Source organism: Bubalus bubalis, chromosome 15 (genome assembly GCF_019923935.1).
Source record: "Bubalus bubalis isolate 160015118507 breed Murrah chromosome 15, NDDB_SH_1, whole genome shotgun sequence".
Classification (NCBI taxonomy): Eukaryota; Metazoa; Chordata; class Mammalia; order Artiodactyla; family Bovidae; genus Bubalus; species Bubalus bubalis.
This window is the reverse complement of record NC_059171.1, coordinates 714,848-741,046: the sequence shown is the minus strand read 5'-3', so window position 1 is coordinate 741,046 and position 26,199 is coordinate 714,848. Positions and strand designations below refer to the sequence as shown.

The 26,199-nt window shown below is 43.0% G+C and overlaps 1 protein-coding gene and 1 non-coding gene across 8 annotated transcripts in view; one reads left to right on the top strand and one right to left on the bottom strand.

Annotated features, from left to right (window-relative positions):
* The window catches only part of COL14A1 (collagen type XIV alpha 1 chain), a 229,315-nt gene that overhangs the window by 8,201 nt on the left and 194,915 nt on the right, over positions 1 to 26,199 (top strand). For 5 of the 7 annotated variants that reach the window (XM_006074691.4, XM_006074692.4, XM_044928492.2 and 2 more), the window contains exons 2-5: positions 6,791 to 6,916; positions 11,989 to 12,105; positions 17,094 to 17,237; positions 25,175 to 25,264. In XM_006074691.4, the coding sequence (XP_006074753.3) occupies positions 6,808 to 6,916; positions 11,989 to 12,105; positions 17,094 to 17,237; positions 25,175 to 25,264 (460 nt within the window). In that variant the 5' untranslated portion in view covers positions 6,791 to 6,807. Of the gene's footprint in view, positions 1 to 6,182; positions 6,320 to 6,483; positions 6,625 to 6,790; positions 6,917 to 11,988; positions 12,106 to 17,093; positions 17,238 to 25,174; positions 25,265 to 26,199 lie in introns of those variants that run through there. The other 2 variants (XM_044928491.2, XM_044928490.2) reach the window with 2 other exon arrangements.
* LOC112579259 lies at positions 21,350 to 21,452 on the bottom strand. Its single transcript, XR_003103758.1, has one exon. It is a non-coding gene; the product is annotated as a U6 spliceosomal RNA (small nuclear RNA).

Genomic DNA, 26,199 nt, shown 5'->3' with positions numbered 1-26,199 from the left:
CCCATGGACTGCAGCACGCCAGGCCTCCCTGTCCATCACCGACTCCCGGAGTTTACTCAAACTCATGTCATCATCGAGTCGGTGATGCCATCCAGCCATCTCATCCTCTGTCCTCCCCTTCTCCTCCGGCCCTCAATCTTTCCCAGCATCAGGGTCTTTTCCAATCACTGAGCTATCAGGGAAGCCCTAATTGACCCTTTACTCTGAACTGTCCAGAACTCGAGGGCGTGGTTGTTGTTTTTGTATGAGTGTTGTCGTTCACCCTACTTGTGGCTCGCTCTTTTCTGAGGCACCCTTTCTCAATTTTAGTCCCTGGCATTCCTGAACTCTTCTGCCCTTTGACACTTTATGCTAATAAGACTGTGGCTTTCCACTTGATTTCTAATCTCAATGCCTGCACAGTGGGGAGTTCGCTCAGAGGAAGAAAGACAGTCACCAAGCTAACAGTAACACAACTAGGGCTTTATTTCTAACTTAGAGCTCTTTTCTCCTGTGTCATGAGGCTAACAGAAAAGAGTGATAAACACTGATTTCCTCCAGGGTCTGTTTCTAAGTAGACTTCTTAACCAATCCTGAAAAGCCTTTTGGTTATCCTAGACGTGAGGAGGTGCTCTCTAGTGGTACTTTCACTGGAGAGAAGAAATTAGGAAAACTAGCCACGTCAGCACCCTGGGCTGTAACATCAGCCCTATTCTTAGGCTTTGCTTTCTTATCTGCAAATCTGTAGACCCCGATCATCAGCTGGCTGTAAAGTTCTCCTATAAGATGCATCTGTTGTTATTCAGTCGCTAAGTCGTGGCCAACTCTGCCACCCTGCGAACACAGCAGGCCCGGCTCCTCTGTCCTCTGCTACTCCTGGAGTGTGCTGTCTCCCAGAAGTTAAAATGGATATTAGAGTAATAATGTAGAATCCAGAAAAGGGCTTCCCAGATGGCTCCATGGTAAAGAATCCACCTGCCAATGCAGGACACATGGGTTCGATCCCTAGGTCAGGAAATCCCCTGGATAAGGAAATGGCAGCCCACTCCAGTATTCTTGCCTGGAGAATTCCATGGACAGAGGAGCCTGGTGGGCTGCAGTCCATGGGGTCATAATGAGTTGGACATGGGTTAGTGACTAAACCACAGAGTCCAGAAAGAGTTCGAACATAAAGGTCATTTTGTTCAGTTCCCCTGCCACAAATCCAGGAATCCCTTCTACAACATCTCTCACGGGTGTAACGCAGCCAGCTTCTTTCTCAGACCTGCGAGTAAAAGGGACAAGTGTGTTCTGAGTGTTGGAGAATGTTTCTGTCCAAATCCATGTCTGTGTGGCTCCCTCTGTTGATTCTAGTGCTATTTGCAGAAGCTGCACAAAATAATCTTGTTTTATCTTCCACGTGAAAGCCCTTCAAATATTTGAAGACATCTATTACGTGCTTCTGAGTCTTATTTTTCCTAGGCTTAATTCGTGCTTAATCATTCCCATATCTTTCAAATGTTCTTTGCATGGGCTTGTCAACCAGAACTGCTAAGTCTATGAATTATTCTTAAGTCAAATATTCCAAGTCTTCTTATGCTGGATGATTTTCAACCTGTACAGAGCTGTCATTGGACAAGGATAAAAAATGGATAGGAATGTTCTTAGAAAAGTTTAAAGTAGTTCAGCCATGCGGATAATGGTGCCTGTGTCCTTATCTGGATCTTCTGTCTTTGTCTAAACCTTTATACCAAGTTCGTCCCACAGCCTTCGTGAGATGGGGGAGATAAAGACTTCTTGAGTCTCTTCGTCCTTTGGGTCTACCCAAGTAGTAAATTCATTGGTGATTTAACTGCCTTTGCCTTACATTCTTTCAACTTGTTGCTAGCATGCTGCTAGTTAGAACTTTTTGAGAGCCACCTGTGTTTCTAAGTACATTATTTACATCATCACAATCCTATAAGGTAGATGTTTGCATGCACATTTTACAGATAAAGAAACCAAGTCATGGAGTGGTTACACTAGTTAGTCGGGAGCCCCTAGCAAGTTATTGGTGGGTACGTCTTCCTCGAGCCCAGATTTCTACTCACAGCTCCAGTCTATGTCACCTCTGATGTATTTCACACTTACTTCATTTAGTTTTGTAAATTTGCTTGTGGTCTTCTTTTTCAATAAAATTATAAGTGAGCTGACACAGGGATCATATAGTAGGAAATTTTGTATCTCCCTTAGAGTAGAGTGGCTTGGTGGCTCAGAGGGTAAAGAATCCGCCTGCAATGCAGGAGACCTGGGTTCCATCCCTGGGTGGGGAAGATCCCCTGGAGAAGGGAACCCACTCCAGTGCTCTTGCCTGGAGAATGCCGTGGACAGCAGAGCCTGGTGGGCTACAGTCAGGGCTATTACAAACAGTTGGACACGACTGAGGGACTAACACAAGCAGAGAGCTTTGGTTATGGCAGGACTCTCGGTAGTGACTGCTGGAATGAAAATCCTGAAACTACAAGCAACACTGTCTCGCAGGGCCGGGTATCCCAGATGGCTGGCAACGAGTTTATGGCTTTCTTGTGTGTCAGCGCTGACTGAGTAGAACATTATCCAGCTTTGCATGTATGTGTGTGTTAAGTCTTTGTGTGTGTGTGCATGTGTGTTTATATGAGTAGTTTACACAAACTTTAGGATAAATATTTTGAGGGATTTTGATAAAACTGGCTTGCAAAGGCCTCTTCTCCTTCTTAAACTTAATTGTATAAATGAGATTGGATAAAACAAACATATCAAGTAGAGGACAGGTCAGTTAGTCCTAATGGGGATAGTTTTAAGTTACTGATTACATAATCGAGTAACAGTGTTTTGAGAAAATTTGTGCTAAACATTATCAACTTTCCCCAAATTGGGTTTATACCTTCTCTAGTAATACAGATAAATGGCCATTTCTAACGTGATGTTGTTAAGCCCCCCCCCCCCCCAAAAAAAATTAAGGCTGCGTTATTTGTTTTGTGCAAGGTTTTAGGCAATGTTTCAGCAAATTAGGCTTTGACATTTTAAAACTATCTCATGGCAGTTTAACAGAAATTGGAATTTTTTTCTTGCCCCTATTTTACTGTCCAAATGAAAGACTTGGCATAAAACCTTGGGAAAATGAAAATTCCAGTTCTCCCAATATGGTATTACTTAATCTCATTTAAAATAAACAATATGAAAGGAAGAATTTAAAGAAAAGCTAGGGCTACAATTTTTTTTCTGTATAAATAATATGCAAGGAAGGACTGGTACTGAAGCTGAAACTCCAATACTTTGGCCACCTGATGAGCTGACTCATTGGAAAAGACCCTGATGCTGGGGAAGATTGAGGGCAAGAGGAGAAGGGGACGACAGAGGATGAGATGGTTGGATGGTGTCACTGATTCAATGAATGTGAATTTGAGCAAACTCTGGGAGATGGTGAAGGACAGGGGAGCCTGGCGTGTTGCAGTCCACGGGGTCACAGAGAGTCGCACGTGAATTAGTGGCTGAACAACAGCAATAATAAGCAGTTTTCAGAAAACAGTTGCCAAGACAAGGGTAGCACCAATTCACTGGTCTGTTTGTTATTCATTTATAGTGTGTGACATGCACATCAGCTTCTCACGTGGCATGTTAGGCGCTGCTTCGCATGCCTGGCCTGCACTGGACTGCCGTGCTTCGATGAGAAGTGCTTTGGACTGCAGCTTGGAAAAGGACTTCCTGTCCTGTGTTAGCGTAGCATTGTGGGATGCCTGAGAAAACCCCCACTTGTTTGCTTACCTCTCTCTTTGCCATGCTCTCGTTGAGCCTTGTGGTTGTAATATTTGGGGAACAAAATCTTAGAATATTTGTTTTGGGTTGAGAGTGATTCCACTGTGCAGTTCTCCTTTGAGGGGCATGGTCTTGGTCCTGATGGAGCTGATGCCTGCTCCTATATCTGTTCAGACCCCCCATAATCAGGCCTTCTGTCTACAGAAAAGTCACAGCCCTCTGGAGTGTGCGCGTGCCAAGTCGCTTCAGTTGTGTCCAACTCTGTGACCCTGTGGACTGTAGCCCGCCAGGCTCCTCTGTCCATGGGGTGTCCAGGCAACAATACTGGGGTGGGTTGCCATGCCCTCCTCCAGGGGATCTTCCCGACCCAGGGACTGAACCCGGGTCTGCTGCACTGCAGGCAGACTCTTTACCTCTAGCGCTGCCTGGGGAGCCCCACGACCCCTGGGATGACCCATCTAATCTTGTTCTACCTGCCTCAGTAGGGTTAGAGGTCTCCATGACTCGGGGCCTTTCTCCCTGTATTTAATCTGAATTCTCCATTTGTCCCATTTCTTCTGTGCTCTGACAAATAGTTGGTTCACTAATCTGTAACAAATTAATAATAAATTCATCCAGGCTAAAAAGCCATATATATTATATATAAAATAGCGACTCAATATGTTGCTCATTCCATTAGGAATTTTAAGGGGCTTCCTGTATGTGAATGTCTTAATTTAAAATATTCTTTAGTAATTAGCATTTTGGAAGCCTGGTAGGCTGGTTGGGGGAGATATTTTTTGGACCTCTAAATATAAATGAGTACATTCTTTAATTTTTTTTATTATAGGACCCTAACGTGATTATTTATGTGATTATTAAAGCACGTGTATCTTCCTTTAGTTGCAACACAAAAGAGTTGCATGCTAGACTGTCACTGGATATTATAAAAAGTAGTTGCCAAGAAAAATTTTTTATGAATGATTACTTGAAGGAATATAATTATTTCTCTGGATATACTGTGTTACTCTGGAATAAAACCAGATTAAGTTTAAGTGCATGAATCATCTTAAATCATATTGTTTTGAAGGTTCATAGAGTTATCTTTTGCTACATTCACTGAAATAACTCTTGTGTTAAAGAGGCAATTAAAGCTTGTATGTGGCTGCCCAAGCATATCCAGAGAAAAATTAATGGCCTCAAATAAAGAATATTGCATTAAGGACTAAATAAACAAAAACAACAACAACAACAACAAAATAAGAGCAGAAAAGCAAAGATAAGTACAGAACTAATATTGCAAGTTAAAAAAAAACTATCCTCAAAAAATTGTAATCTGGACAAATATTTAGCTTGTCCGTTTTGGAGAGAAAAGAGAAAGGTAGGAAAACGTCAGTTTGATGCTGAGAGTGGAGCCTTCCCAAGTGGCTCAGCTGTAAAGGATCTGCTTGCAGTGCAGGAAATGTGCTTCAATCCCTGGGTTTGGAAGATCCCTTGGAGAAGGAATTGGCAACCCATTCTAGTATTCTTGCCTGGGAAATCCCATATTCAGAGGAGTTAGTGGGCTACAGTCCGAGGGATCATAAAGAGTTGGATACGACTTAGCCAGTAAACAACAGCAACAGTAAACGGAGCTATAACCAGAAAATATGTTGTCTATTGAGAGATCACACAACTCTGTGCTAATAAATGTGAAAATAAAAATGAAAAGATTAGGGGTGGGATGGGGAAGGAGGTGGGAGGGAGGTTTCAGAGGGAAGGGACATATGTATACCTGTGGCTGATTCATGTTGATGTTTGGCAGAAACCAACACAATTCTGTAAAGCAATTATCCTTCAATTAAAAAATAAATTTAAAATTAAAAAAAATTAGAAGAATAACTTCATGGGAAAATATCCAGACTAGAAAACCAACAAGTAAATAAGCTAAGTAGATTTATAAATAAGACAAAAGTTGTGTAGGAAATAGCTTCCAAAAGGGAATAGGCTCATATGATTTTCTCTCTCAAATTATTCTTTGGCTTTTAGAGAGTATGTCATTGTCATGGTACTTAAGCTATTGCAAAACAATGAAAATATAGAAAACTTTCTAACATTTTAAAAAATGAAGCTAGAATGATCTTGACACCAGACCTTTTAAGAAATGAATACTCTCAGTCAATTTTGGTTATTAACATAGATCTGGAAGAAAACAGTTTTACAAAATTGACATGCTATAAAAGCAGTAACAGCAGATACAAGAAAGATAAGTTAGCTTGGGACAGGGATTCCCTGAGGGCTCTTTAGACCCTAAAAAGTGTCTGATTAGCAGATGGTAAAGGGACTCTTGGGTAATCCAATGAGTTGCAGAGACAGTCCAGGATTGCAAAAATTCAGGCCTGGGAGCACTGGGAAGGCTTGCTCGCAGACCCAAGACGGACAGAACCTTGGAGGCCCTCAGACACGTCATTGCCCAGCTCTTGCCTCACAGAGACCTGACTCTTCATCTCTAAAGACTTGACTGGTGTCAGTCTTACAAGAACTTTGGAAGAGCAAGCAGCAGCAAAGGGCTGCATTCCACGTGAAGTCGCGGTGCTCCAAGTCCTTCCCATCCCCGAGACCTGCCTCTGTGAGTTATGTGACCCCCAGGGGGACCCTGTGTGGGCAACTTAGAGCACCTCCTGAGCAGAGCTGGGTTCTGCTGAGACGCCGCCAAAGAGGCCCCGTCATCTCCTCCTTCAGTGAGGTGCCGGGTGGAAGGGCCACCGAAGACTTCGCTACGGGAAGGACTCAGGGAGCAGCTGCTCGCCTCAGAGGCGCTGCGCTCTACGTGTGCAGCTGCCCCGGCATCCGCGTCAGGTCCCCGATCACTCCGTGTTAGTGAAACGGGGGTGACCATGGATTCCCAATCATTCTCTTCATTTACAGCATCTTGTAAAGAATCTTCCTGTTTCTAGTTTATGTTAGAGTGAAATATGCATGCCCTAATGATTTGCGTCCTGACAATACCCGCACATGTTGGCTTGTTTGCCTGTCCCAGATGACGACATATGTTTTATGTTCAGCCTTCTCAAAATACCCCTGTGCTCTCTGTTTCTAGGACTGCTGTTACGTCCCATGTGGAAAACAAGAAATAAAATGAAGATTTTTCACTGCAAGATGCAGTACTGGGTGTTTCAAGCATTTTTTGTGATTACTTATCTTTGCACCATTGTCCAGGGTCAAGGTATGGAAAACTTATGAGAGATTCATGGGGGTCTGGGAGTCTAGCCATGTTGGTTCTGGTGATCATTTTTTATCTTATTTGCCTTACTAGTGCTTCACTGGCTCAGCTGTGTTTTTAGGCAGGGTCACGTGTTGACTTTTTCTCAGTTTTACCAGCTGTTTACGTTGTGGAAATGCGGCACAGCTTTGATGAAGTTACAGGTCGCTAGTGGCTGAGCATATTAATTTTGCGGTAGATGGTTAAATAGCTCATTTTTAATATACTTTTGAAATGTCATGCAAATTTAATAACTAAAGTCAAATTTGCAAAATCAATTCTATTAATAGGGAGCTGTAAGGCATGTGCCTATGTGTCTTGATCATGCCTTGTCTCTTAAAAAGAGTGTCTACAACATATTTCTGCCACTTCATACCTGGTCCTTATTTTTGCTCCTTTCTTTAAAACTGAATGCACAATCTAAAGGTTACTAAGGGCCTAACAGACGCTGAATAGATTCTATGCAAGAAAAAAAGAACCCTCTAGCATATCCCATGATAAATTTCCCTCAAATTTTAATTTATCCTACTTATAGAACAAGTGTTCTCTAAATGCATTTAGTTAAAAAATGAGATAAAAGCTAAGGTCTTTTCTTGTTTGTTTGGGATTTTTGAAGATCACTTGGAAAAATAAGCCAAATAATTTTCTGCTGTTTCAGTATCTTTTGCTGAAGTCGTTTCTTTGAGATAGCTCCTAAACTGTGTTTTGAAAGGGGAAATACTCTCGCTGCCCACATGGCTCCATTTCTATCACTCAGAGATTTCTGGTTGCAAATAAAATAAACTTTCTCTGGCTAATTTAAGCAAAAAGTATATTTACTGGTAGATAATGAAGTGGTTCATACAATAGTTAAATAATCTTTGGAAAGTGTAGGAATCCGGGAACATGCTAGATATAGTTTCTAGGAACTAGTGACCATTTCTTTGAGGGCATGTTTTTGGAACGAAATGTCAGAGCTGTTTTCCATCCTTCCATGGCTGGACACAAGTTTCAGATTCTTGGGAGAGTCTGCCTGACTGCTTTGAGTTGTGTTCTCCCCCTTGGCCAAGGGAGGATGGCTGACAGATAGTGCAGCCAAGGCTCTGTGCAGCGGGGAGGGCGAGCTGTTCCTTGGAAGAAAACCAAGATGCTGTTGGAAATTCAGAAGGGAGGTGACTGTGAGTAGGGAGGAACAGAAGATCTTCACGTTAGTGTTCCTTGGTGAAAGGCAGTGTTTCCATGAGGGACTTCCCTGGTGGTAAAAATTAGTGTTTCAAGAAATTAATGAGACTATTCCATTAGAAATAAACATAGGTTGTCCCTTGTCAAAACAGCAAGATTTCAGCTGAGTTGAGTGGAAGTAAAAGAAAGGAAGGAAGGAAGGGAGGGCAGAAAATCAGTCCTTTAATGAATTGTCATATTATGAAATGAAATTTCCTAAGTACCTGGTAACAGTGAGGCTTTTTTAGAATGAAATAAACATTCCTTTTCTGCTTTTGAGCTTTGATTTCTATGAGGATGATTGTGGTGAAAATCTATAAAGAAAAATCTTCCCTCTCAAAAAAAATACAGCACAACAAAATAAAAATACCCCTGTACTTTTCAGCAATGAGCCTAACCCTGCAGTCAAGCACTGGATGCTCCTTAGTCTCCCCTTGCAGTCCCTCTTTGGAATGAAGGTTGTATTTTCACGAATGTTGTACCTGGCCCTGTCTCACACAGAATGCCTGACGTCAGTGTATGAAAGATGGGTTTGCTGGCTTACTCTGGGTTCTCAGCATGTGCCAGAAATCAAGCTTTATATTTAATTTTTGTCTTTTTTAAGAGGAATAAATTTTAACTGTTGAGTGGAGGTTGGAAGGAGGCTTGGAGGGAGTGGATCTATGTATATATAGCTGACTCACTTTCTTGTATAGCAAAAAGTTTTTCTGTTGTACAGAAACTAGCACAGCATTGCAAACCAATTATACTCCAAGGGGAAAAAAAAAAAGAGAGAGAGAGAGAAATAACACAGTTCCATCTACAACTGCATCAAAAAGAAAAAAATACCTTGAAATTAAAAAAAAAAAAGATTTAACTGACACAGATTGACTTTTGAGTCAAGTTCATGCAAGCATCTATATTTATTACTGGAGTTCAGTACATAAACTTATTGAAGAGGCTCCTGAGTGCTTGCAGAAAGAAAAATCACGGCTCTGGTATTAAATATACTCACGTTTTGGCCCATGAGTGAGAACGATGGCTTCTGCACGGTGCTCGCAGTGTTCCCGTCGGTCTTTCTGCCCTTGCTTTGGCGGAAGCCCCAGGGCTGTCCAAACGCGGAAGCGGGGCTGTCTTTGAAGCTTGAAGCTCTGACCTCATGCTGCTTTCTTTCTTTTCTTGCTTTTTTTCCCTAAAGGCAAAAACTTGAAGGAAATGTAAACTTTGTGTCTAACCAAGATTTCCTTTTAATAACTGTGAGACTGTTTATGCATACATAGGCAATAGACGGGTTCTGTTGATAAAAGAAAATGGCAATATTGCTTTTTGCTAGTAGTTGCAATGGGACCGTCATCATATAAACCATTTGTAAACTGTTTTTGAACATTGATGGACTGGGTTGCTGCCTTTGCTTCACTTTTATTTCCTGGGGTGGTTCAATGGAAGATACTGCCATTCTGGGTTCTGGAGCGCCACCCATGTTCTCTGGGCGTGATCTGGTGTCTGGGTGTGGTCCATGCCACCCTCATCACTTCTGGAGGTTCAGAAGGTCTGCTATTGACTAAAAAGTTGTTGCAGGCTAGAAGCTCGCCTGGGTAGCACACGCTACAAAGATTTCTAAGATTTAACCTAGGAATCCTGAGTGTTAGTTCTTTGCCCTCCTTGAGATGTCAGGCAAGATGCCTGGGTGCAGATAGATCGGGCGATCCTTCGGGGACTGCCCAGGTGGCAGCCTCCCCTCTGCTTGTGCTCTTCACTCGAGGCTTCCCAGGTGCGCCCACCCCCTGTCTCCTGTGAGTTCATGCCAAACCTTGCAGTAAGCTCGGCCAACCATGTCTACCAGCCCACTGGCAAGGTTTGGCTCAGAAACTGCATGTACTGTTTAACATTTTTAAATTCTTATTTTTAATTTTCTTCCGTAAATAGTAAGAATCTATCTATATAAAGATTTTCTCCCCCAGTTCCAGAGGAAGCAAACTAGTATCAGTGCCTCTGTTCATCCAAATTTAGGTTTAGCCAACCTTCTCTTGTAGCTCGGAATAGTAGTTCTTACGATAAATCCATACTTTCCCATAAGCTGGAGAAATGGAGACTCATTCATGTCAAACCGAGAATGGGAAGCTAGTGTGCTTATTGCTTGACTAGCATTCTTTACTGAAATGTAGCAAAGGGCAAGTGGAAAGAGAACACCGCTCTTGAGATTGTGTTCTTAGGTACTCACTGATTTCAGATGAGCGGAGAGTTGATGAGGAGTAAATCGCACATTCTTCTAGCTCAGTGAAGGGTGACTTCTTAATATAAATCTTCTCCTGAAGAAAAAGAGCATTTTGTTTGGGGTCAAAGATGGTCATGAGCCAGTGTGTGAACCTGGATGAATGTCTTAGCGTCTTCTTGCTCCCCTTATGTATAAAATTGGACAGTAATATACTTTTGTGAGTATTCAATAAGCTTTAGAGATCATCCATTAGATGAAGTGAGGCTGGATGGGAACAAACATTTGTTGTACATATTACAACAGATAATGTCCACTGTTCTCTTTAACAATGTTGCTTATTCTGTGCCACCTTTTCTAAAAACAAGGCTTTGAATGGAGCAATCACTTGCTCAAGATTATTCATCTAATAAATGACAGAACTGGGAACCAAACCCCACATAATACTACATACCTATTGAAATGAGTATTTCTTTCCTTCCCTGGACTCTGTCGTAAAGTGGGAAAGAAATACCAGGCATAGAAGTAGGTAATAAGTGCTAACTTTTCTGTCAAGCATTAAATTTTCTTTTGTGACAAACTAATTTATATATTATACAGTAAAAGTCTTATGAAAGGATTTCTTTTGAAATTCTGGAACATTGATGTAGAGTTCCAAGAACATGTTTTGAAGTTTGAATGACTTACACAAAAAAGCAGTATAGACCTTTTTAGTGAACTATTGGAAAAGATTGATCTTATTATTATAACATGTCTGTAATAGCCTTAAATTATCATATCATAAAAATTACCAAATTAATAAAGTGGAAACCTAGAGGCATAAAACAGATCATAGTCTACCTAGATTACAAAAGTTCATGTGTTCAAAGCAGAAACGTTCATCCTTGTACCGTAATAAAATTATTTGCAAGGTCGGCTTCATTAAGCTAGACTAGGGTATTACATTCTAACCCTAAGTCATAGTTGCTTGTCACAAGATCAGTTCAGTTCAGTTCAGTTGCTCAGTCATGTCCAACTCTTTGCAACCCCATGGACCACAGCACGCCAGGCCTCCCTGTCCATCACCAACTCCTGGAGTCTACCCGAACTCATGTCCATCGAGTCAATGATGCCATCTAGCCATCTCATCCTCTGTCGTCCCCTTCTCCTCTGGCCCTCAATCTTTCCCAGCATCAGGGTCCTTTCCAATGGTCAGCTCTTCGCATCAGGCGGCCAAAGTATTGGAGTTTCATCTTCAACATCAGTCCTTCCAATGAATACCCAGGACTGATCTCCTTTAGGATGGACTGGTTGGATCTCCTTGCAGTCCGAGGGACTCGCAAGAGTCTTCTCCACCGCCACAGTTCAAAAGCATCAATTCTTTGGCACTCAGCTTTCTTTATAGTCCAACTCTCACATCCATACATGACCACTGGAAAAAGTACACAAGATCAGTACTACTTGGCAAATGCTTACCTCTTGAGTCAGAGACAAATGCTCTTGGGTTTGTGTTATTTTGCAAACAGATCAATTCACTAATGGGGTTGTAGAAAGAACGTGAAGTCTTGAGTCTTGAGTATTCTGATTATATTACTTTGGCTTTTCAGTTTAACAATGAGAGCTTAAAAGCTTCAACGTTTAAACAATTTTTGTTTTTCCTTTTCAGTCGCTCCACCCACAAGGTTAAGATATAATGTATTATCTCATGATAGTATCCAGATTTCATGGAAGGCTCCAAGAGGGAAATTTGGTGGATACAAACTTCTTGTGACTCCAGCTTCAGGTAAAAAAATCAGCTGTGTTTTAGAGTATTAGCAACTTTCGGCACACAGGAAACTAAGATGTATAGTGCTAAGTGTTGCTTTAATCTCATTTGAAAGACTTTTGTTTTATTTAATCTTTTGAGCTTGAAATCTTATCCTCTACTCAAGAAAATAATATTGCCTCAAACTAAAGCCTAGCTATTGGGCTCACAGTAATTTTCATACTATCAAAAATCCTCCCCACCTCTGTTTCAGCGTGGATGAACGCTTTTGGTCTATCCTCCCCACCTCTGTTTCAGCGTGGATGAACGCTTTTGGTCTATCCTCCCCACCTCTGTTTCAGCGTGGATGAACGCTTTTGGTCTATGGACGCTTGAAAGTTACCTCCAATGGTTGTGACCAGCTGAGTAAATTATGATTAATTATGTTGTTCTTTAGTTGCTAAGTTGTGTCCGACTCTTTTGCAACCCCATAGGTTATAGCCTGCCAGTCTCCTCTGTTCATGGAATTTTCCAGGCAAAAATACTGGAGTGGGTTGTCATTTCCTCCTCCAGGGGATCTTCTCCAGCCAGGAATCAAACCTGGGTCTCCTGAGTCTCCTGCATTGGCAGGAAGATGCTTTACCATTGAGCCACCTACAATTAATTAACTTAATAGAATATTATTCAGCAATGATGCATTAAGTTATAAACTCTAAGTAGACAGAGTGGGCACAAATGATGCATTAAAGCAAGAAAAGCAAAAGTTAAACAGACTTACTGATCATGAGGATAAAATAGTTGTGTAAAACTTTTAACAATTAAATTTTGGTTGTGTTTTTTCTTTCTCATTTCATGTTTTTGATTTATAATCAACTGAAACAGTACAGAGCATGTTGGGAATTCCCTGGTGGTTAGGACTTGACGTTCTTATTGCCAAGGCCCAGGGGTTCAATCCCTGGTCAGGGGACTAAAATCCTGCAAGCCATGCAGTGTGGCAAAAAAACAAAACAAACAAAAATACAGAGCTTGCAGAGGAATGCTGCTGCTGCACGGGTGTCATGGAGACTTGGTTCAAGCCCTCGTTCCTTCATTCCTGCTGGTTGTTGAGTGTCTCAGCGCCTCAGTTTCCTCCTCCAGGGAACGTGCGACGGTATTGGTGCCCGCCTCATGGGGTTGCCCCGAGGTTTGAAACTCAGAGTGTGGTCTGGGAACGGCCCCGCCGCATTGCCTGAGAACAAATACAGAATGTGCGGCCCGCAGCCTGCCCTTTGCATCCGCGCCTGAGCGTGAAGTTTCCCGCGCACATTCATGGGAAGGACTGGCTGTGGGACTAAATGAGCCGGTAAACGAAGCACGGCAGTGCCCGGCCGATCCAAGGGCTCAGTAAGCCTTAGCCGTGATTGTAGCAAGAAGCCCTGCAGTGTATCTCTCAGGTCTCCCTTCTTCCCATAAAATCCAATTTCACATAGTACATACGTACTCAATAATAGCCTGTTTGTGTAACATGTATCTATTTATATAATGTAACATTTGCTCCTTCTGTTGGTGATAAAAATGGTCACAGAGAGCTGGACCCCCTTCTGTTGGAGGCCTCATCCCAACTCATTTAAAGAGGAAGACATGCTCTGTTACTTCCAAGTGGGGACATCTTACTCCGTAGTGGATTTAAAATCTCAAAACAGACAGATGACATGTTTGGCTTCTTGCTTGGTCACTAAAAAGAAACCTTTCCTTATTAGCACATGTTAGGCAGACTCCGTAGAATGACTCTGGTTCAGAAAACGACACACACTCTCCCCATGTTGACCCGCGGAAGTGACTCAGTCATGGACAGCTTTACTTTATTCTCAAGCCTCCGTTCAGAGTTTTCATTGTAGAACACTGCCCGACTTTTAAATAACTTTGACTTCTAAAAATGCAGTTTGTTTTCTAAAATAAACCATCGTGGGATATTTAAGAGGCTCTTGAACATTATTGTGATGCTAACGGTCAGTATAAAAGTCCCTTATTTGTCGTACCTCTGAGAATTCCCTTTGTCCTGAAAAATAATTAGTTTCCCTCCAATTAATCAGTAGGTTAATTTTTTTTTTTTTGATTAATTGCTGGTAACACCAAACTCTTCAGTACTCCAAGCAAGTGTGACTGAAGGATCAGACCCTTAGAAGTGGTGGGAGGACCTCCCTGGGGGTGCAGTGCGTGGGAGTCTGCCTGCCAGTGTGGGGGACGTGGGTTCAATCCCTGGTCCAGGAAGATCCCACATACTGTGGAGCAGCTAAGCCTCTGCACCTCGACTGCGGAGCCCGTGTCCTGCAGCTCGTGAAGCCTGCCCGCCCACAGCCTGTGCTCCTCAGCACGATGTGTGCACGCGTGCTAAGTCACTTCAGTCGTGTCTGACTCTTTGTGACCCTGTGGACTGTAGCCCACTGGGCGCCTCTGGCCATGGGCTTCTCCAGGCAAGAATACTGGAGTGGGTTGCTATGCCCTCCTCCAGGGGATCTTCCCAACCCAGGGATCAAACTCATGTCTCCCCGAGTTTCCTATGTCTCTTGTGTTGGCAGGCTGGGTTCTTTATCAATAGTGCCCCCTGGGAAGCCCCCATAACAAGATAAGCCACCGCAGCGAGAAGCCTGCTCACCACAGCTAGCTGCTGCTGCTGTTAAGTCGCTTCAGTCATGTCCGACTCTGTGCGACCCCAGAGACAGCAGCCCACCAGGCTCCCACGTCCCTGGGATTCTCCAGGCAAGAACACTGGAGTGAGTTGCCATTTCCTTCTCCAATGCATGAAAGTGAAAAGTGAAAATGAAGTCGCTCAGTCATGTCCGACTCCTAGCGACCCCATGGACTGCAGCCCACCAGGCCCCTCCGTCCGTGGGCTTTTCCAGGCGAGAGCACTGGAGTGGGGTGCCATTGCCTTCTCTGCTAAGTCACTTTAGTTGGGTCCAATTCTTTGCGACCCCATGGACTGCAGCCCACCAGGCCCCTCCGTCCGTGGGCTTCTCCAGGCGAGAGCACTGGAGTGGGGTGCCATTGCCTTCTCTGCTAAGTCACTTTAGTTGGGTCCAATTCTTTGCGACCCCATGGACTGCAGCGCACCAGGCCCCTCCGTCCGTGGGATCTCCCAGCGAGAGCACTGGCGTGGGCGCCGTGCCTTCTCCCACCACAGCTAGAGGAAGCCGCAAAAGCAGTGAAGACCCAGTGCAGCCAAGAATAAATAAACAAATAAAATTATCTTTTTTAAAAAGAAATGACCTGGGTGGTTTTTGAATCAACTTCAGCCTCACCCCTCAGCCATCTCTGCTGTAGCGTCTCCAAAAGCAGACCTCAGTTCCTGCTTAAACGCCCCAATGACAAGCAGAAACGGAGGAAGAAAGCAGATAATTTCTCAATGAAAACTGGGTTTATTTTCCGTGGCGACCCAGTGTCCGTGCTGCCGTGACCCAAGCCAGGAAGACAGTCTTGACACTCTGGTATCAACTTGATCAAGCCTAAAATAAATAGAGTAAATAAAAGGAGTAATAAATGAATCTAGACGCAGCATGTTTGTAGCTGTTTCAGCACTAGGAGATGAGCTCTGCGTATTGTTTATGCCAGTCTTTCCCAAAGCGCTTTCCATGATATTTAGCAGGATATAAGAGGATAGCTGTTATATAATCAAATGGTTTAATGGTCAGATAAATTTGAAGAATGCCATTCTAAACAGAGTTAAAGCTTTTTTATTACAGGATTCTCAAAGTCTTTAAAATAGTATACCGTATGTCTCTCAGGAATTCTAGTGCACAGAGTTTTCTAAGGCATTTTTTTTTTCTTTTTAGTGAAACACATAGTGAAGGAGTCATCTGGTGCGCTTTGTCAAGGATGAGTTTTAAATTATAGGTGTTTCTGAAACCAAGTGTAGCCTCTTGGACATAAACGCATGTATAGAGGTGGGTTTTGGCAGGAGACAGGCTCAGCTCTGCCTTACAGTGGTGGGCAGCAGAGGTGACACGATGATCATTTTTCAGACTTAACATAACTAATTTTATTTTATTGAGTGCTAAGTGGCTTCAGTCATGTCCGACTCTTTGTGACCCTATGGCCTGTGGCCCGCCAGGCTCCTCTGTCCGCGGGATTCTCCAGGCGAGAATACTGGAGGGGGTTGCCACGCCCTCCTCCCGGGATCTTCCCCACCCAGGGACTGAACCCGCCTCTCTTATGTCTCCCGCGTTAGCAGGCGGTTCTTTACCACTAGCACCACCTGTGATTAAAATGTACTGTAGCCTGTTATACTTGATTAATTCAGCAAATTTCTGGCCCTTTTGCTGCTACTGCTGGAGGAGCAGTTTTAAGTTAATTTTCCTTTTCTCAGGCAGTAACCACTGCCAGAAATAGAGAAGAATGCATGTCTGGAACTTTGCTGTCAAGTTGATACTGAATCACTAGCGTTTTCAGCAAAACTTAGAGGTCAGTCTGGTTTGATGGAGAGACCATGGGAGTTTGGGATCTTTTCCAGAAAGAAGCTAACTTTTAAGTAGCCAGACGATGAGTGTTCCTTCAGCATTCCGAGCCAGTGATGCTCAGATTCAGGGTAATTAGATCGCTAATGCTTCAGAGATGCTTTGACTCACTTTAGAGAGGCCGCAGGGAAAGTGCCGGTGTCGGTAACTGCGTTCAGCCCGTCTGTATCTTTCCCTTCACTTTCAGGTGGCCTTCTTTCCTTGCAGAGTGTATCTGGCATTCAGGGCTGACTGCCTTCTGATCTCAGGCCATGGCTTTCCCTAGTGTATCAAAGCAACAGTGTGTTATGCGAAAGATGTTTGTGAATGTGTTTTCACCTACTTTAGACAACTGTTTAAGTTGTCTAATGCAAAGAATATAACTGAAAATGAGGATGGAAATTATACGAAAAATAAGTATTATGCCATACTCACCATTATACCTGTTTTTAAATATCTTCACCTTTAAAATCTAGATTTCTGGTTAATGAAATTTCTTAATGGACACAGTTAATGTACTTCTTAGAACTGATTTATCTTTCTGTTTTATTTTAGGTGGGAAAACCAATCAACTGAATCTCCAGAACACTGCAACGAAAGCAATTATTCAAGGTCTTATGCCAGACCAGAATTACACGGTTCAGATTATTGCATACAATAAAGACAAAGAAAGCAAGCCAGTCCAAGGTCAATTCAGAAGTACGTATTTCCAGAATAGAGTGCTGCCATGGGACTCTGTCCCAGGGCTGAGTCTGAGTCTGTCGTAAATATTGTGCCAGGTTAACCCTGGATTGTTTAGATTTGACAAGATCTTAGGAGACCTTCAGTCTACCCTTCCGTGAGTTCCTTCTGTCTCCAGTGCTCTTCTGTCCCTTCCTTTGCCCTTTTCACTGCACTGCTGCTCATCCTTTCAGTTTTAGTTTAAAAAATTTTTATTGGAATATAGTTGCTTTACGGTGTTGTGTTAGTTTCTGCTCTGCAGCAAAGTGAATCAGCTATCTGCATGCATAGACCCCTCTTTCTTAGAGTTCCTTCCCCTCAGGTCACCACAGCGCACTGAGTAGAGCTCCCTGTGCTACAGGGTAGGTTCTCACGAGTTATCTATTTTAAATGTGTGTGCGCAATTGCTCAGTCGTGTCCGACTCTTTGCGACCCCATGGACTGTAGCCCGTTAGGCTCCTTGGTCCATGGGATTCTCCAGGCAAGAATACTGGAGTGGGTGGCCATTTCTTCCCCCCGGGGATCTTCCCGATCCAGGGATCGAACCCACATCTCATGTGTCTCCTGCACTGGCAGGCGGATTCTTTACCACCGTGCCACCTGGGAAGCCCGTTATGTATGTTAATCCCAGTCTCCCAATTCCTCCCATCCTCCTTTCCCCACTTGGTGTCCATATGTTTGTTCTCTGTCTCTTCCTGCTTCGCAAATAGGTTCATTGGTACCATTTTTCTAGATTGCACGCATATGCATTAATATACGGTATTTGTTTTATATTACTTCAGTCTGTATAACAGTCTCTAGGTCCGTCCACTTCTGTGCAAATGGCACAGTTTCGCTCCTTTGTGGCTGGGTAACATTCCATCGCATGTGTGGGCCACATCTTCATCCGTTCCTCTGTTGATGGACATTTAGGGTGCTTTCGTGTGCTGGCTATTGTAAATCGTGCTGCAGTGAACACTGAGGTGATGCATCTTTTGGAGTTACGGTTTTCAGTATGGAAGTGCCTTAAAAAATTAAAAATGGAACTACTGTATGACTTAGCAATCCCACTCCTGGGCAGATATCCAGAGAAAACCATAATTCCTTAAGTGTTGGTTTTTAAATCCTCTCCCTGACACTGTCCCTGAGCCTTATCTAGACATGTCATCTACCCAGTACATAATAGGTACTCAATAAATGCTTTTAGGACTCTGTGAAAGAAGGTGCTATCTCTGCTGCAGGAGTGGGCTGGAAAGAGCATGGATGGGCGATGTCTTCATATCTGAGTCAGTCTCAGATACTGAGTTGGTCAAAGGAGTTGCATCCGGAGGCACTCTAAGCAGAGGGGAACCCTCTGGGGTGGCCCCATCCATGATGGCCCTGTTCCCTTAGGAAACTTGTCCTGATGTTGAATTTAAAAGTTATCCGCAGAGGTCCTGATTCTTTTGCCTTTCAGGAGATGTTCATTCATTCACTAAATTTTTTTTGTCACTTAAGTGCATGGCTACTAAGTACCAGGCCCTATTCTAGACACTGGGAACACGACACGTTCCTGCCCCCAGTGACCTTATAGTCTAGGGACCAGAGATCGCAGCAGCCCCCTCTTCCTGGAGGCGTCTTGTCTGATTTGTGGGCAGAGTTTTGTGTGTCGTGCATGTGAACAGGAGAGGTTGGTCCTGGTTAACTTTCTGTGTTACTTCATTGTTAAGATCAGTTCAGTTCAGTTCAGTTGCTCAGTCGTGTCCAACGCTTTGCGACCCCGTGAATTGCAGCACGCCAGGCCTCCCTGTCCATCACCAACTCCCAGAGTTCACTCAGACTCACATCCATCGAGTCAGTGATGCCATCCAGCCATCTCATCCTCTGTCGTCCCCTTCTCCTCCTGCCCCCGATCCCTCCCAGCATAAGAGTCTTTTCCAATGAGTCAACTCTTCTCATGAGGTGGCCAAAGTACTGGAATTTCAGCTTTAGCATCATTCCTTCCAAAGAAATCCCAGGGCTGATTTCCCCCAGAATGGACTGGTTGGATCTCCTTGCAGTCCAAGGGACTCTCAAGAGTCTTCTCCAACACCACAGTTCAAAAGCATCAATTCTTCGGCACTCAGCCTTCTTCACACTCCAACTCTCACATCCATACATGACCACAGGAAAAACCATAGCCTTGACTAGATGGACCTTTGTTGGCAAAGTAATGTCTCTGCTTTGAATATGCTATCTAGGTTGGTCATAACTTTCCTTCCAAGGAGTAAGCGTCTTTTAATTTCATGGCTGCAATCACCATCTGCAGTGATTTTGGAGCCCAGAAAAATAAAGTCTGACACTGTTTCCACTGTTTCCCCATCTATTTGCCATGAAGTGATGGGACCAAATGCCATGATCTTCGTTTTCTGAATGTTGAGCTTTAAGCCAACTTTTTCACTCTCCACTTTCACTTTCATCAAGAGGCTTTTTAGTTCCTCTTCACTTTCTGCCATAAGGGTGGTGTCATCTGCATATCTGAGGTTATTGATATTTCTCCCGGCAATCTTAGACTCCTTAAAAAGCCCCAACTCAACATTAAGTACAATTTTAAACTTAAAAAATCGACAGAATTGTAAAATCAACCCCTAAATACCCATCAGTGGCTTCAACAATTAACCATTCATGGTCAATCTTGTCAATCTATACCCCTACAGCCCCCTGTCTCGTATGATTTTGATGTAAATCCCAGACATCATTTCAGACAACAGTAGCTTACTTTTTAATTTATGTTTTAATTGGAGGATAATTGCTTTATGATGTTGTGCTGGTTTCTGCTGTGCAGCGATGTGCATCAGCCGTAAATACACACACGTCCCCCCCTGAACCTCCCTCCCATGCCCACCCCGTCCCACCCCTCTGCCTTGTCATGAGCATCAGGTGGAGCTCCCCGGGTTACACACAGCTTCCCCAGCTGTTTTGCGTATGGGGATGCGTATGTTTCGATGCTGTTCTCTCAATCTGTCCTTCCCCTTCTGTGTCCACAAGTCTGCTGCAAATAGGTTCAGCAGAAAAATGTTTCTAGATTCCATATATGTGTTAATGTTCAATATTTTTCTCTTTCTGACTCACTTCACTTTGTACAACAGGTCCTAGGTTCATCCGCCTCACTAAACCTGACTCAAATGTGTTCCTTTTTGTGTCTGAGTAAATTCCATTATATATATGTACCATAACTGCTTTATCCATTCATCTGCTGATGAACATTTAGTTTGCCTGTGTGTCCTAGCTATTGTAAATTGTGCTGCAACGAACACCGGGGTGCATGTGTCTTTTTTTTTTTTTTTTAAACTTTACAATATTGTATTGGTTTTGCCAAATATTGAAATGAATCCGCCACAGGTATACATGTGTTTCCCTTCCCGAACCCTCCTCCCTCCTCCCTCCCCATACCATCCCTCTGGGTCGTCCCAGTGCACCAGCCCCAAGCATCCAGTATTGTGCATCGAACCTGGACTGGCGACTCGTTCCATATAGGATATTATACGTATTTCAATGCCATTCTCCCAAATCATCCACCCTCTCCCTCTCCCACAGAGTCCAAAATACTGTTCTGTACATAAGTGTCTCTTTTGCTGTCTCATATTCAGGGTTATTGTTACCATCTTTCTAAATTCCATATATATGCATTAGTATACTGTATTGGTGTTTTTCTTTCTGGCTTACTTCACTCTGTATAATAGGCTCCAGTTTCATCCACCTCATTAGAACTGATTCAAATGTATTCTTTAATGGCTGTGTAATACTCCATTGTGTATATGTACCACAGCTTTCTTATCCATTCATCTGCTGTTGGACATCTAGGTTGCTTCCATGTCCTGGCTATTATAAACAGTGCTGCGATGAACATTAGGGTACACGTGTCTCTTTCCCTTCTGGTTTCCTCAGTGTGTATGCCCAGCAGTGGGATTGCTGGATCATAAGGCAGTTCTATTTCCAGTTTTTTAAGGAATCTCCACACTGTTCTCCATAGTGGCTGTACTAGTTTGCATTCCCACCAACAGTGTAAGAGGGTTCCCTTTTCTCCACACCCTCTCCAGCATTTATTGCTTGTAGACTTTTGGATCACAGCCATTCTGACTGGTGTGAAATGGAAAACTATGGAACACTTCAGGAATTTGCGTGTCATCCTTGTGCAGGGGCCACGCTAATCTTCTCTGTATCCAGTTTTAGTATATGTGCTGCTGAAGCGAGTACTGCACGTGCCTTTTTGAACTATGGTTTCCTTAGGCTATATGCCCAGTAGTGGGGTTGCCAGGTCATATAATAGCTTTATTCCTAGTTTTTTTTTAAAGAAAATCTCCATACTGTTCTCCATGGTGGCTGTATCAATTTACATTCCTACCAACCATGCAAGATGGTCCCTTTTTCTCCACTTCCTCTCCAGCGTTTATTGTTTGTAGACTTTTTGATGAGGGCCATTCTGACCAGTGTGAGGTGATACCTCATTGTAGTTTTGATTTGTGTTTCTCTAATAATGAGCAATGTTCAAATAACAGTAGCTTTTTAAAGGGTTAATCCACAAACCGGAGAGACCGTGGGTTCTAGGACTCTGTGTTCAGCCGTGGATTTTTCTATCCTCCCTTCCTTTTCTTCATTCTCTTCTAAGTAACATTTTGTAAGTTGTATTTTGTGATTTTTTTCTTAAAAAAAAAAAACTCTATTAACCTGCTACGTCTTGAAACTTCTGAACAAAGACATTTGGCCAATCCACCTGTCAGCAGGACATACAGATGTTTTAAAATGTTACATTCTTTTGAGGTTCACATGTCTGAAAGCTCTGGGAAAGAGTTTCATGTTATTTTCACTATAAATCAGCCTCTGTCTCATTTTATTGGCACTGTGCTTCAGTCTCTGGCCTCTGACATTCCAACGTGAGTAAGGGAAATAACTTTTCTTAACGTTTGTGAGAAGCAGGAAAAAGGACAAAGAGAAATGATTCATTTCACTTTAGTCTTAAGGTTTAGTGCGATTGATTGCGGCAAATATTCCACTGACTAGCAGCCTAAGAAGCATAAGTAGCCTTAAAAAGCTTTGTTAGCTGCTTCCTCGAACGTTTAAAAGGAAATGCATTTGCTTTCAGCTTGCTTAGCTCTGCTGAAATAATCTTAGTGAAAGCATCTAATTGCTTAGTTAGATAAATTATATGAAGCATGTATATATATATATATTTGGGTGGGAGTGTGCTTCCCAGGTGGTGCCGGTGGTAAAGAACCCACCTACCAATGCAGGAGACATAAGAGTTGCAGGTTTGATCTCTAGGTCGGGAAGATCTCCTGGAGAAGGAAATGGCCACCCACTCCAGTATTCTTACCTGGAAAATCCCATGGACAGAGGAGCCTGACAGGCTGCAGTCCATGGGGTCGCAAAGAGTTGGACACAACTGAAGTGACTTAGCATGCATACAGGCATATATATATTTTTCAGCTCTGTTATTTTTATTGGCAATATAGAGAGCTTAGTTCTTCCCAAATAACATTTTATAGGATGAAATTAAAATAACTTTGTTTGGAAGGCTTCCTTTTCCACTTTGCATTTCAGTTACGTGTTGGCTCCCTGTGAGGGGGAGCCAAACGCTGGCCTCCTCCCTGGAATCCTTTCATGCTTGGGTCCAGGAAGGTGAGAGTCCTAAAAAGCCCTGTGGATGTAGGCTTGAAATTAGTGTAGGGATTCAAGTTCTTCATAAGTCAGTCTTCTGATACCCAGGGAAAATAAGTAACAGTCTTTGGATTTTGAAGACAAAGAGGCACGTCTGCACTCTCAGGATTCCCAATCAGGTGCGTGCATTTGGGCCTTTAAGTAGTTAAGCAGTTTAACGACTTCTGCAAATGGGAGATGATTTGTGCCTATTACTATGTGCCTTACTCCTGTTAGCACACAGTAGGGGCTTGGTGGTGGTGGTTGTCACGATTGACCCTGCTTTGCTCTTGACATTCTGTTTTCTAATTGATTTTGCCTTCTCCGTGAGCAGCTTGCTGTGACCCATGTGTTACATCTTGTGTGTGACCTAATAACCCAATTCAAAGTGACTTACTGCTTCTTTTTTCCCCTTGTTCATCTGTAGAATGGATTTTGGCCTATTTTGGCAAACATTTTTTTGGCCACTATTTTTCTCTTTGGAACTAATTTTGCTAATCTCTGCCTGCAAAATCTTGCTCATATTTCAAAGTTTGGCCCAAATGTCACCTTCCTGGTGAAATTTCCCAGTCTCCACTTTTACAATTATTCTTTCCCAGGCCTATTTCTACTTTAGCACAACTCTCCTCCTATCAGAGTTGCAGACTTTTCTTTTAGGGAATGTAAGCCGTCTGAGGTCATGGCCTGTGTGTGGGTGGGGTTGAAGATGTGGATTTGGAAGTCATCCAAGGAGAGCGGAGATAAAATTGTAGGTGGGGTATGCAGAGATATGAGGCAAATGTTGTTTATGATTCTGTTTCAGGAATGGAAGCAGAAAAATGTTCCAAAGAATGAGAATGTAAACGGGGGCTGAGAGGAACATGAAAAAACCCAGGACAAGGCTTTTGTAAAAATTGAGAAAGAAAAGAATTTAAAGGAAGGGGTGTTCCAAAGTGGTTAACCCTTATAAAGAAATCAGAAGATGAGGTCTAAAAAATGGATTTAGAAAATTAGAACATCAGTGGAAATAGAAGGATTAAGGCAACTTGTATTTATTATGGTTTTCAATCACGGAATTTAATCTCAAGTACCAGAAAGCCAAGAAAGGCTTCTAAGGGAAGGAATCATAAAACTAGAGAAACCTGACCTTGGCAGGTGGTAAGTCTCAAGTCTTTTCAGCAGTGGGAAGCCGATAGAAAGAAGAGGAGGAAGAGATGATAAAGGCAGGATTCAAGGGGTAACCCTGGAGAAGGCAGGAAGGATGGTTCAGAGGAAACCACTGCTTACCCCGCAGAGCTCACCTTCCAACAAGCTTGCTGATTCCCATGAAGTGAGTGTAGTAATTAAATGGAATATCTTGCCATGAGGTCACTTCCTCGTTTCACAGGGTGTTTTATTTGTGCACATACTATTGCCATTTAGTGGTGACTCAGGGGCTTCCCTGGTGGCTCAGACAATAAAGAATCCACCTGCAACGTGGGAGAGCTGGGTTCGATCCCTGGGTTGGGAAGATCCCTGGAGAAGGGAATGACTACCCACTCCAGTATTCTTGTCTGGAGAATTCCATGGACAGAGAAGCCTGGACTGTAGTCCATAGGGTTGTAAAAAGTCAGATATGGCCAAGCAACTAATACTAACCAACAAATAACTTAAGGCACCAAACCATGGCGGGAAAACTGCTATGGAGAGAAAAGGAAAGCTGGTGGAGCAGATTGGATCGAACGTATCCAAGGCCCAAGGGTCATCTGGGCCCTGAACTTTTGGAAGTAATGAACAAGCACTACTTTTTATTAGTAGGAAATTTTAAGTTTGAAAGAAAATCTTCACTGAGTTCTCCATCTTTTATTGCAGATAGACCAACTTCAAATGAGGATATATGTGGCTAAGACCTTTCTAGAATAGGGGCCACTCACAGGCCTCCCAGAAATCTGAAGACATAACTTAAACCCTATGCCAACACTTTCTGATTTTATAGATATGTTTTAGCTCCTTAGCCTGCTGGTCCTTCATTCCATCATGTCTGAAATGGGGCTAATCTTGAGATTTTATGTTATACACGATTAAACTTGACACATCTGCCCATAGTGAATACTTGACCGAAGTAGATCTGTAAGTGACTTCTATGCTTTCCCATGACAAGATTGAAAAGAATAGCAGCTCCAATCTTCTAGAATGAGATTCTACCATGTAGCTAATTTCTACTTAAAGCTCTTAATACTTGTAAGGAGTTTAGTAAAAGCTCACTGAATATTTTCTTTTAGATTTTAACCTAACATGTTGCTGTATTTTTACTTTTCTTCCAGTTAAAGATTTAGAAAAAAGAAAGGAGCCAAAACCCAGAGTCAAAGTTGTGGACAAAGGAAGCGAGAACAAACCATCTGCACCCGAGGAAGGTCAGATCTCACTTCTGTTTGCTTGCTGGGGATGGTGGGCTGTCCTCAGAGCGCGGGTGCTGTGCGTTCTTGGCCCTGCTGCCTCGGAGGAGGGTTAGGGTTAGGGAGGAGGCGGATCTGCTGTGAACCGTCCCTCAGCCTCTCTCCTCCCCTCCCCGCACGGAGCAACGGTCAGCACTCCCCTCTCCCTTGCTTTCCCGTATTTAATACACCACTAACTCCTAGTGAAGGCATTTTCTATTGAAATACCAACAGAATCTGTTCATTTCTTTCCATGTCTATTACCAGTACGCCGCTAAGCTCCCCTTTCTTTCCTGGAGCATAGTATTTAGCAAAATCTCAATTTGCTCTCTGCCCAGAGGTTAGAGCAATCCTTGCAAAACAAACCCAACTCCGTATTTCAGCCCCAACCCTGCCGTGCCCCCCTCTGCCCCCGCCTCCCCTGCCCACATACCATGAACCCCTTCCCAGCTTTAGTGACCTCAGGTGCAGGCCAGACCCTAACAGGACCTTCAGGACGCCTCAGTCTCGTGACCTCCTGCCTTCCTCCTTCTTCATCTGACAGCTCACTCTTTAATTTTTAAACATTTCCACACACTGCAAAAAATACATACTCCGAAAATTAGTTACAGGGTTAAAGGGTAGGCAAATTTTACATCTTGGATAGAGTCTACCAAACAGACACAGTTTTTTCAATGATTTATTCTTAAAACATACGTTCTTTCCAACATTTGAAATTGTTTCAATGTTTTCCTATTTTTCTCCTAATAATTTTTAGATTTATGTATATTTTAAGCATAAGTTATTGAAAACATTGTGTCTGTTTGGTGAACTCCGTCAAAAGCATACAATTTGCCCATCCGTTAACCCTGCAACTTCATTCTAGAAGTATGTATTTTTTTGCAGTGTGTTTGTAAATTTTTGAACATATCAAG